The 12,229-nt window shown below is 43.5% G+C and overlaps 1 protein-coding gene across 1 annotated transcript in view; it reads right to left on the reverse strand.

Moving 5' to 3' along the window:
• The window catches only part of ASPM (assembly factor for spindle microtubules), a 65,796-nt gene that overhangs the window by 18,144 nt on the left and 35,423 nt on the right, over positions 1-12,229 (reverse strand). Inside the window, 3 exon segments of the mRNA XM_053693788.1 lie at positions 9,729-9,888; positions 10,162-10,328; positions 11,684-11,833. Coding sequence (XP_053549763.1) covers positions 9,729-9,888; positions 10,162-10,328; positions 11,684-11,833 — 477 coding nt within the window.

Raw genomic sequence — 12,229 nt, forward strand, 5'->3', positions numbered from 1 at the left:
CCCTGGGACAGATGATCCAGTGACAACCACCACAGAAGAGAGTCCCTTGTCTCCTGATCTAGATCTATTTGAGGAGACAAATTTGCATAATCTCCATTCCACGGTCTGAGCATGCTCAGTTGTAGAGGACTGAGATGAAAAGGAGCAAACGGAATGATGTCCATTGCTGCCACCATCAATCCAATTGCCTCCATGCACTGAGCCACTGACGGCCGAGGATTGGACTGAAGGGATCAGCATGTATTCAGAATCTTTAACTTTCTGACTTCCGTCAAAAAGATCTCCATGGATAGAGAGTCAATTAGAGTTCCCAGTAAAGGAACCCTTGTCTGTGGAATTAGTGAACTCTTTTCTAGATTCACCTTCCACCCGTGAGTCCATAGAAAGACAGAACAATGTCGGTATGGGACTTTGCTAGCTGATAAGACGCCTGGATCAGAATATCGTCCAGATAAGGCGCCACTGCAATGCCCCGCTGCCTGAGACCCCAGAACCTTTCTGAAAATTCTGGGTGCCGTGACCAGACCGAAAGGAAGGGCCACAAACTGAAAATGTTTGTCCAGAAAGGCAAACCTCAGGATGATCTCTGTGGATAGGAACATGAAGATATGCATCCTTTAGATCCACGGTAGTCATATATTGACCCTCCTGGATCAATGGAAGAATGGTCCGAATAGTTTCCATCTTGAAGGATGGAACTCTGAGAAACTTGTTTAGACTTTTGAGATCTAAAATGGGTCGGAACCTTCCCTCGTTTTTTGGAACTACAAAGAGATTTGAGTAAAACCCCTGCCCCTGAATTGGAACGGGGCATATTACTCCCATGGAGGAGAGATCTCTTACACATCGTTAGAACGCCTCTCTTTTTATCTGGTCAACAGATAATCATGAAAGAAACCTTCCTCTGGGGAAGGAATTTTTGAACTCCAAATGATACCCTTGAGACACAATTTCTAGTGTCCAGGGATCCTGAACGTCTCTTATCCAAGCCTGGACAAAGAGAGAAAGTCTGCCCCCTACTAGATCCAGTCCCGGATCGGGGCCGCCCCTTCATGCTGTCTTGGTAGCAGCAGCAGGCTTCTTGGGTTGTTTACCCTTGTTCCAAGCCTGGTTGGGTCTCCAGGTGGACTTGGCTTGTGAATAATTCCCTTCCTGTTTAGTGGAAGAGGAAGAGGGGACTCCCTTGAAATTTCGAAAGGAACGAAAATTACTCTGTCGTCCCCTTTGCTTAGATGTTTTATCTTGAGGGAGGAAATGATCTCTTTCAAGTCAGGCCCGAACAGGGTCTTTCCCTTGAAAGGAATAGCCAAGAGCTTGGATTTAGAGGACACATCCGCAGACCAAGATTTTAACCATAAGACTCTTCGTGCTAAGATGGAGAATCCTGAACTCTTAGCCGCCAATTTGGTGATCTGAAAGGGAGGCATCCGTAATAAAATTAGCCAGATTAAGGGCCTTAATTCTATCCTGTATTTCTTCCAAAGAAGTCTCAGTCCTAAGAGACTCTTCTAGGGCGTCAAACCAAAAAGCAGCCGCAGTCGTGACTGTTACAATGCAGGCCGTCGGTTGCAATAGAAACCCTTTATGAACATAAAGCTTTTTCAGAAGACCCTCCAATTTCTTGTCTATGGGGTCTTTGAAAGCACAACCGTCCTCGATAGGGATAGTAGTACGCTTAGCCAGGGTAGAGATAGCTGCCTCCACCTTAGGGATCGTCTGCCAAGAATCCCGAACGATGTCAGCTATAGGGTACATTTTCTTAAAAATAGGGGAAGGGGAGAACGGGATACCCGGTCTTTCCCCTTCCCTAGCAATAATTTCCGAAATTCTCTTAGGAACCGGAAAAACGTCAGAATAAGAAGGAACTATTTATGCAGCTCTGCTGTGGAGCTCTTTGCCTCCTCCTGCTGACCAGGAGGCAATATGCCACAAGTAAAGATGAAATCTGTGGACTCATCGTATCTTGTAAAAGAAAGAAAATTAAAATAGCACTTACCTGAAAGTGCTGCCCAGCAGCAGGACAGCTCACCTGGTTTGAGAGGGTGCAGCACCTCACATGGACCTGTGAAGAGAGAAAAACTGAATAAACCTACTAAGGTTTTCTAGTTAGGGCAGCAGATTCTTGAGAAACCGCAGTGAGGATTGTACCTCACAAGTTCTCAAAAGCCACCACTGCCCTACTGAAGAGACTGATGTGGACTAGGCTAGACCCCAGAAAGGAACAGAGTAAGCTTACTCTGCTAAAAAAAAAAAAAATCTTTAAGAAAACTTCTCATCAGACACCTAAACTTTGCCTCCTCCTTGCACTACAGGCAAAGAGAATGACTGGGGGATTGTGGGTAGGGGACTGCTATTTAACAGCTTTGCTGTGGTGCTCTTTGTCTCCTCCTGCTGGCCAGGAATGATATTACCAAGAGTAATTGATGATGATCCGTGGACTCACTGTGTCATTAGAGAAAAGAAAAAAAAAAAAAAAAGGAATGTCAATCTCATAACACAAATACAGAAATTACTTTAATATACATATTTAGGTCTTAACAAGACCTTAATTTAAACAAGAAATTAATACAAAATCAAAATATTTGTAACCCATTTTCCCTCTTATTCCCCTAACAGAAAATATCCCCTTAAGTCCTCCCTTCCGTTCTCTCGCTTAACGGCTAGGAAGGAAAAAAAAAAAAAAAAAGGAAAAGAGGGGAAGCCCCACCAAGCTACACATCATTTAGCCAAACAAATCTCTCCTCTTAGGATGGCACCCTGCACATATCCTATAATATAAAAGGCCAAGTGTGTTTGTCCGAAGCTGGACAAACACACCAGACCTTCAACAAACTGACCTGGGCTGGCTGCTGGCACCTAATCCGTGAAGGGGGCAGAGCTGACCGTCCATGAAGGGGTGGGACTGGGCATGAATGGGTGGAGTCTATGCGTGAAGGGGCGGGAGCTGTTGTGGCTGTCTGAGTGTCTGCATGAGAGAGAGAGAGAGCAGCACAATAGGGGAGATATAGAGCAAAAGAGAGGGGTGAGAGAGACTAAAAGAGAGAGAGAGAGCGAGAGCGCAAGCAAAAGAGAGGAGGGGGGAGAGAGCAAGCAAAAGAGAGGACGGGGGAGAGAGAGCAAGCAAAAGAGAGAGGAGGGGGGAGAGAGTGCAAGCAAAAGAGAGAGGAGGGGGGAGAGAGTGCAAGCAAAAGAGAGAGGAGGGGGGAGAGAGTGCAAGCAAAAGAGAGAGGAGGGGGGAGAGAGTGCAAGCAAAAGAGAGGAGGGGGGAGAGAGTGCAAGCAAAAGAGAGGAGGGGGGAGAGAGTGCAAGCAAAAGAGAGGAGGGGGGAGAGAGTGCAAGCAAAAGAGAGGAGGGGGGCGAGAGTGCAAGCAAAAGAGAGGAGGGGGGAGAGAGTGCAAGCAAAAGAGAGGAGGGGGGAGAGAGTGCAAGCAAAAGAGAGGAGGGGGGAGAGAGTGCAAGCAAAAGAGAGGAGGGGGGAGAGAGTGCAAGCAAAAGAGAGGAGGGGGGAGAGAGTGCAAGCAAAAGAGAGGAGGGGGGAGAGAGTGCAAGCAAAAGAGAGGAGGGGGGGAGAGAGTGCAAGCAAAAGAGAGGAGGGGGGAGAGAGTGCAAAAGAGGAGGGGGGAGAGAGTGCAAAAGAGAGAAGGGGGAGAGAGAGTGCAAAAGAGAGAAGGGGGAGAGAGAGTGCAAAAGAGAGAAGGGGGAGAGAGAGTGCAAAAGAGAGAAGGGGGAGAGAGAGTGCAAAAGAGAGAAGGGGGAGAGAGAGTGCAAAAGAGAGAAGGGGGAGAGAGAGTGCAAAAGAGAGGAGGGGGGAGAGAGAGTGCAAAAGAGAGGAGGGGGGAGAGAGAGTGCAAAAGAGAGGAGGGGGGAGAGAGAGTGCAAAAGAGAGGAGGGGGGAGAGAGAGTGCAAAAGAGAGGAGGGGGGAGAGAGAGTGCAAAAGAGAGGAGGGGGAGAGAGAGTGCAAAAGAGAGGAGGGGGGAGAGAGAGTGCAAAAGAGAGGAGGGGGGGGGGGAGAGAGTGCAAAAGAGAGGAGGGGGGGAGAGAGAGTGCAAAAGAGAGGAGGGGGGGAGAGAGAGTGCAAAAGAGAGGAGGGGGGAGAGAGAGTGCAAAAGAGAGGAGGGGGGGGAGAGAGAGTGCAAAAGAGAGGAGGGGGGGAGAGAGAGTGCAAAAGAGAGGAGGGGGGGAGAGAGAGTGCAAAAGAGAGGAGGGGGGGAGAGAGAGTGCAAAAGAGAGGAGGGGGGGAGAGAGAGTGCAAAAGAGAGGAGGGGGGGAGAGAGAGTGCAAAAGAGAGGAGGGGGGAGAGAGAGTGCAAAAGAGAGGAGGGGGGAGAGAGTGCAAAAGAGAGGAGGGGGGGGAGAGAGTGCAAAAGAGAGGAGGAGGGAGAGAGTGCAAAAGAGAGGAGGGGGGAGAGAGTACAAAAGAGAGAGAGGGGGGGGGAGCAAGGGGTGGGACAGCTGTACTGCAAAAAAATGGCCCGTGTACTCGGGCTTTAGGACTAGTAATGAATTATAAAAGGGCATATACATTTGTTTTTGAGCTCCAACTGGTAAATGAGGTAATAAAGTTTCCCCATTTTTAAAAAAATACCGTCACCTCTGCTTCTGAGTTAATCACATAATCAAGTTGTTAAAGGGACATTAAACCCAATTTTTTTCTTTCATGATTCAGATAGAGAATACCATTTTAAACAACTTTCTAAATCACTTCTGTTATCTAATTTGCTTCATTCTCTTGATATTCTGTTCTGAAAAGCATATCTAGATAGGCTCAGTAGCTTCTGAATGGTGGCTGCACATATTTTCCTCATGTGATTGGCTCACCCATGTGCATTGCTATTTCTTTAACAAAGGATATCTAAAGAATGAAGCAAATTAGATAATAGAAGTAAATTGGAATGTTTTAAATTGTATTCTTTGTCTGAATCATGAAAGAAAATGTTTGGGTTTAATGTCCCTTTAATTACACATCCTTGATACAAGGAAGAGCAACATTTATAACCTGCAAATGCAGCAACTTAAAGGGACACTAAACCCAATTTTTTTTCTTTCATGATTCAGATAGCGCATGCAATTTTAAGCAACTTTCTAATTTACTCCTATTATAAATTGTTCTTCCTTCTCTTGCTATCTTTATTTAAAAAGCAGGAATGTGATGCATATGAACAGGCCCATTTTTGGTTGAGAACCTGGGTTATGCTTGCTTATTGGTGGGTAAATGTAAGCCTCCACTAAGCAAGCGCTATCCATGGTGCTAAACCTAAAATGGGCTGGCTGCTAAGATTTACATTCCTGCTTTTAAAATAAAGATAGCAAGAGAACAAAGAAAAACAAAATTATGCTTACCTGATAAATGTATTTATTTCTTGACACGATGAGTCCACGGATCATCTAATTACTATTGGGAATATCACTCCTGCCCAGCAGGAGGTGGCAAAGAGCACCACAGCAAAGCTGTTAAATAGCTCCTCCCTTCCCTCCAACCCCAGTCATTCGACCAAAGCAAAGGAGAGAAAAGAAGCAACAAGGTGCTGAGGTGTCTGAAGTTTATAACATACCAACAACCTGTCTAAAGAACAGGGCGGGCCGTGGACTCATTGTGTCAAGAAATAAATAAATGTATCAGGTAAGCATAAATTTAGTTTACTTTCTAATGACACGATGAGTCCACGGATCATCTAATTACTATTCGGAATCAATACCCAAGCTAGAGTACACAGATGATACAGGAGGGACAAGACAGGGAACCTAAACGGAAGGCACCACCGCTTGAAGAACCTTTCTCCCAAAAGCGGCCTCAGCCGAGGCAAAAGTGTCAAATTGATAGAATTTTGAGAAAGTGTGAAGAGAGGACCAAGTTGCAGCCTTGTAAATCTGTTCCACAGAAGCTTCATTTTTGTATGCCCAGGAAGAGGAAACAGCCCTCGTAGAATGAGCCGTAACTCTCTCAGGAGGCTGCTGTCCAGCAGTTTCATAGGCAAAGCGAATTATACTCTTCAGCCACAAAGAAAGAGAAGTAGCCGTAGCTTTCTGACCCTTACGTTTCCTAGAGAATACCACAAACAGAACAGAAGACTGACAAAAAATCCTTAGTCGCCTGTAAATAGAATTTTAATGCATGCACCACGTCCAGGTTGTGCAAAAGCCGTTCCTTTTGAGAAGAAGGATTAGGACACAAGGAAGGAACAACAATCTCCTGATTAATGTTCCGGTCTGAAACTACTTTAGGGAGGAACCCTAACTTAGTACACAAAACCACCTTATCCGAATGAAAAATAAGGTAAGGAATGCATAGGCTCAAACGGAGCCCCTTGAAGAACCTTAAGGACTAAATTAAGACTCCAGGGAGGAGTAACTGGCTTGAACACAGGCCTGATTCTGACCAAGGCCTGACAATTACATAAACGCCTGGCGGACGTACCAGACGTGCAACAAAATAGACAAGGCAGATATTTGACCCTTTAGGGAACTTGCCGATAAACCCTTCTCCAAACCTTGGAGAAAGGACAGAATTCTAGGAATCCTAACTCTACTCCAAGAGTAGCTCTTGGATTCACACCAATATAGATAGTTATGCCATATCTTGTGGTAAATCTTTCTAGTCACAGGTTTACGAGCCTGAATCATGGTCTCAATGGCCGATTCCGAAAATCCACGCTTGGATAAAATTAAGCGTTCAATCTCCAAGCAGTCAGCTTCAGAGAAACTAGATCTGGATGAAGGAAGGGCCCTTGAAGAAGAAGGTCGCGGAGAGGACTGAAGCGATAGGAAAGAATAGAAAATCTTTGATTTCCTGACTTCTGTCAGAAAAATCTTCATCGATATGGAATCTGTTATGGTTCCCAAAAAAATTACCCTTGTATTTGGAACTAAGGAACTCTTCTACAAATTTACCTTCCATCCGTGAGATCGCAGGAAAGATAACATTTCCATGAGGGATCTTGCTTGTTGAAAGGATGGTGCCTGAACCAGAATGTCGTCCAGATAAGGTGCCACTGCAATGCAACGCAATCGGAGCACTGCCAACAGAGATCCCATAACCTTTGAAAAAATTCTGGGAGCTGTGCAAGGCCTAATGGAAGAGCCCCGAACTGGAAGCATTTGTCTAGAAATGCAAACCTTAGAAACTTGTGATTGTCCCTGTGGATGGGGACATGCAGGTACATGTCCTTTAAATCCACCGTTGTCATAAATTGACCCTCTTGGACCAAAGGAAGAATGGAACGGATAGTTTCCATCTTGAAGGACGGAATTTGTTTAGAAATTTGCAATCTAAAATTGGTCTGAAGGTTCCCTCCTTTTTGGGAACCACGAACAGATTGGAAAAAAAAAAAAACAGACCCCGTTCCTGTATCGGAACAGGAACAATCACTCCCAAGTCGGAGAGGTCCTGAACACAGTGCAAGAACGCCTCTCTTTTTGTCTGGTCTACAGATAATCTTGAAAGCAGAAACCTGCCCCTGGGAGGAAATGTCTTGAACTCTAGTTTGTTTCCCTGGGACACGATGTCCACCGCCCAGGGATCCTGAACATCTCGAACCCAAGCCTGAGTGAAGAAGGAAAGTCTGCCCCCCCACAAGATCTGGTCCCGGATCGGGGGCAGACCCATCATGCTGCTTTTAATTCAATAGCAGGCTTCTTGGATTGTTTTCCCTTGTTCCAAGACTGATTGGGCTTCAAGGAAGGCTTGGATTGCTCCTGCTTGGAAGAGGAAGTGGAAGGATTTCCCTTGAAATTTCGAAAGGAACGAAAATTACTCTGACGTCCCTTTTGTTTGTTTCTCTTATCCTGAGGGAGGAAATGGCCCTTTCCTCCCGTAATGTCCGAAATTATTTCCGTCAAACCCGGTCCAAACAAGGTCTTTCCCTTGTAAGGAATCGCCAAAAGTTTAGACTTAGATGACACATCCACAGACCAAGACTTTAACCATAAGGCTCTGTGGGCCAGGACGGCAAAACCAAAAATCTTAGCTCCCAGCTTAATAACCTGAAGGGAAACATTTGTGATAAAGGAGTTGGCCAATTTAAGGGCCTTTATCCTATCCTAGATTTCTTTGAGGGGAGTGTCTGTCCGAATAGAATCAGAAAACGCATCAAACCAGTATGCTGCCGCACTAGTGACAGTAGCAATACAAACCGCAGGTTGACATTGCAAACCCTGGTGTACGTACATCTTCTTGAGCAACCCCTCTTTCTTATCCATAGGATTCTTAAAGGAACAACTATCCTCTATGGGAATAGTTGTTCTCTTGGCTAGCGTTGAAATTGCTCCTTCCACTTTGGATACCGTCTGCCAAGACTCCTTGATAGAGTCTGTGATAGGAAACATCTTTTTAAATATAGGGGGTGAAGAAAAAGGGATACCTTTTCTCTCCCATTCCTTAGCAATAATCTCTGCCCTATCTGGTACAGGAAATACCTCCACCATGGAGGGCACGTCAAAATACTTGTTTAGTTTGCTAGACTTCTTAGGATTGACTACGACAGTGTCTGAGTCGTCCAGGGTAGCTAAAACCTCCTTAAGTAACAAACTGAGGTGATCAAGCTTGAACCTGAAAGAAACAACTTCAGTATCAGTTAAAGTTATAACACTGTCTGAGATTTCAACCTCAGATGCTACTGAAGTATCTTCCTCTTCAGGTTTGTGGGAAGAAACATTTGGAATAGCCACTACTGTGTCAGCAACCTTATTCATAGATTGATTACATTTCCTCTTGTGCTTTCCCTACAGCATGGGAAAAGCAGACAACGCATCAGATACTGCTGATGACATTAGGGAAGCGAGGTCTTGAAAGGTAACTCCAGGTGGAGTAATAGAGGAAGCGCAGGGCACTTTTTCTCTGCATGTCCCAGAAAAATATAAAGTTAGCACTTACCTTAATATTTCTGCCAGGCAGCACGGCAGCTCACTAGGTTTGGGAGGCCAGTTCCCTCACATGGTCCTGTGGGAAGAAACAAACACGGAGTAATCTTACTCAGGCTTGTGTGGGTAGGGCAGCATAAATACATGGGAGGCGCAGTGAGAATTATGTCCCACAAGTTCCCATTGCTTAAAACCACCACTGCTCTACTGAAGAGACTGATATGGACTACGGCTACACCCTAGAGCAAAGCAAGCAAATATTGCTTGAATAATTTTTCCTAACACCTAAACTTTACCACTTCCTTGCTCTAACGTAGGCAAAGAGAATGACTGGGGTTGGAGGGAAGGGAGGTGATATTTAACAGCTTTGCTGTGGTGCTCTTTGCCGCCTCCTGCTGGGCAGGAGTGATATTCCCAATAGTAATTAGATGATCTGTGGACTCATCGTGTCATTAGAAAGAAAATTGATAATAGGAGTAAATTAGAAAGTTACTTAAAATTTCATGCTCTATCTGAATCATGATAGAGCTACAGAATTTGGCAGCGCTGTACAAATAAATGATAATAATAATAATGAAAGAAAAAAATTGGGTTCAGTGTCCCTTTAAACCAGTTATCTGATTTGCAGCATTTTGAACAAAACCTGTGTTACATAATGTGCTTTTTCATCCTCTCTGGGGAGACTAGCATGGTTTTAGCACAAAAGGAAGAGAGGATTAAAGCTCTTTTAATGAAAGTCAAACAGTAAGAAATATTTAGAAGGTCTGGAGATAAAGCTGGGATATTACAGGTGTTTACTGAGCTCTGTGAGACATGAGCTCTAATTCTTGCTGCAAATCCAATTTGTAAGCAAAGCAGTACAGTGTACTAACCCTGAATATTTTCCGCCTGGCAACACAGCCTCTAAACACAGACTGGATCTTCAGGGCTGCAGTTCTTTTTTGTAGGAACATTAGGCGGTAGAAACGAGTCGATCGCACCTCTCTCCACCTCCTCTGAATGCGCACAGCGGCCATTCGCACTTCCAGGAACCTGATACATTATAAATAAACATCCTTCTCATCATCTGGCTTCTAAGTAGCTGCTACTATTTATGCTCAAAGGATTTTTGTAGCACTAAAAAGAGTCACAATAGATTTATTCAGAAACTTTTTCACAATCAAATGTCAATAGGGATAAAACAGTAAGAAATAAATCACACAGAATAAAAGCAAATATTCACATCAGCCATTTTCAGGGATTTCGCAGTCACACAAGGAGTAAATATATTAATGTTTGGGTATCTGAAGCGGTTTTGTTACATACCTGGCCCTCTCCTGTTTTGCTCGGATGTGACGTTGCACAGTTTGCACGGCTTGGAGGAGCGCACTATAGTTTTTACGCGCCTTGTAACAGCGATACCAGCTCTGAATGATATGAGCTGCCCGCTCCCTGCGCACAATCTTCCTGGCCTGGAACCCCCTGTATACAGCCTGCAATATAACAGATTGAATATTATATTTTACTAGAATAATTCCATGAATATGGTTGTGGCTGCAGACTTATTGCATCTTATTTCGGAATTCAATCTTTGCCACCAGTTAGCCATCAATTTAAAATAAATATAAATAAAAAGGTTTAAACCCGTAGGATGTTTACTTAGGGACAGTCTACTTGAAAATGTTTGTTTAAAAAGATAGCTAATCTCTTTATCACCTATTCCCTAGTTTTACATAACCAACACGGTTATATTAATATACTTTTTACCTCTGTGATTACCCTGTATCTAAGCCTCTGCAGACTGCTCCTTATCTCAGTTATATTAATATACTTTTGACCTCTATGATCACCTTGTATCTAAGCTTCTGCAGGCTGCTCCTTATCTCAGTTATATTAATATACTTTTTACCCTCTGTGATTACCTTGTATCTAATCCTCTGCAGACTGCCTCCTTATCCGTTATATTAATATACTTTTTACCTCTGTGATTACCTTGTATCTAAGCCTCTGCAGACTGCTCCTTATCTCAGTTATATTAATATACTTTTTACCTCTGTGATTAACTTGTATCTAAAACTCTGCAGACTGCCCCTTATCTCAGTTATATAAATACACTTTTTACCTCTGTGATTATCTTGTATCTAAGCCTCTGCAGACTGCTCCTTATCTCAGTTATATTAATATACTTTTGACCTCTATGATCACCTTGTATCTAAGCTTCTGCAGGCTGCTCCTTATCTCAGTTATATTAATATACTTTTTACCTCTGTGATTACCTTGTATCTAATCATCTGCAGACTGCCTCCTTATCCGTTATATTAATATACTTTTTACCTCTGTGATTACCTTGTATCTAAGCCTCTGCAGACTGCTCCTTATCTCAGTTATATTAATATACTTTTTACCTCTGTGATTAACTTGTATCTAAAACTCTGCAGACTGCCCCTTATCTCAGTTATATAAATACACTTTTTACCTCTGTGATTATCTTGTATCTAAGCCTCTGCAGACTGCCCCCTTATTTCAGTTCTTTTGACAGACTTACATTTTAGCCAGTGTCCTCTCATAAATAACTCCTCAGGAATATTACCTATATGGCACACATGAACCAGCTCTGTATAGCTGTGAAAAAACTGTCAAAATGCACTGAGATAAGAGGTGGCCTTCAAGAGCTTAAAAATTAGCATCTAGGTTAAGCTTTTAACAAAGAATACCAAGCAAATTGGAAAGTTGTTTAAAATTGCATGCCTATGAATCATAAAAGTTAAAATTTTGACTAGACTGTCCCTTTAATAGAACTAGCAAAGTTCAGCACCAAATGCCATATACAGAGGTCTAGGGGCAGTACCTGTAGCACAACTGCAGCTTTTATCTGCTTCAAATATTCCCAACGCTGTAATTTCTGGAGACACCAAGCTCGGTATCGCTGTTGTATAATTAATGCAGAAGCTCTGTACCGCAAGAACGCTCTTCTCTGAATGAAACCGCGCCATACAGCCTACATAACCAGAACACACAGGTCAGCCAGACGTTCACTAACTGCATGTAATATATAGGAACAAACTGAACCAGACGATAGATGCTCACAAGGAGGGCAAAAAGCTCTCAGATGTTTTTTTGTAAGTTGCTAACATCTGGGAGCTTTTTTTTTTTTTTTTTTTTGGGGGGGGGTGGGGGTTCATAACCTTGCAGCCCTCAGCCTGATGTTCAGTCTCCATGATTTATATATAATTGTTTGGCATATAAAATGTTCTGTAATACATTATTTTTTTCTGAAAATACAAATGTAAATGTTAAAGTAAGAGCCAGGAATAATTAGAAGATAGTGAAATACAGCTGCCCCCTCCCCCTGTTGCAGACAGACCTTGAGAAAAAGGAAACAAATGTATTCATG

Source organism: Bombina bombina, chromosome 10, assembly GCF_027579735.1.
Source record: "Bombina bombina isolate aBomBom1 chromosome 10, aBomBom1.pri, whole genome shotgun sequence".
NCBI classification, from domain to species: domain Eukaryota; kingdom Metazoa; phylum Chordata; class Amphibia; order Anura; family Bombinatoridae; genus Bombina; species Bombina bombina.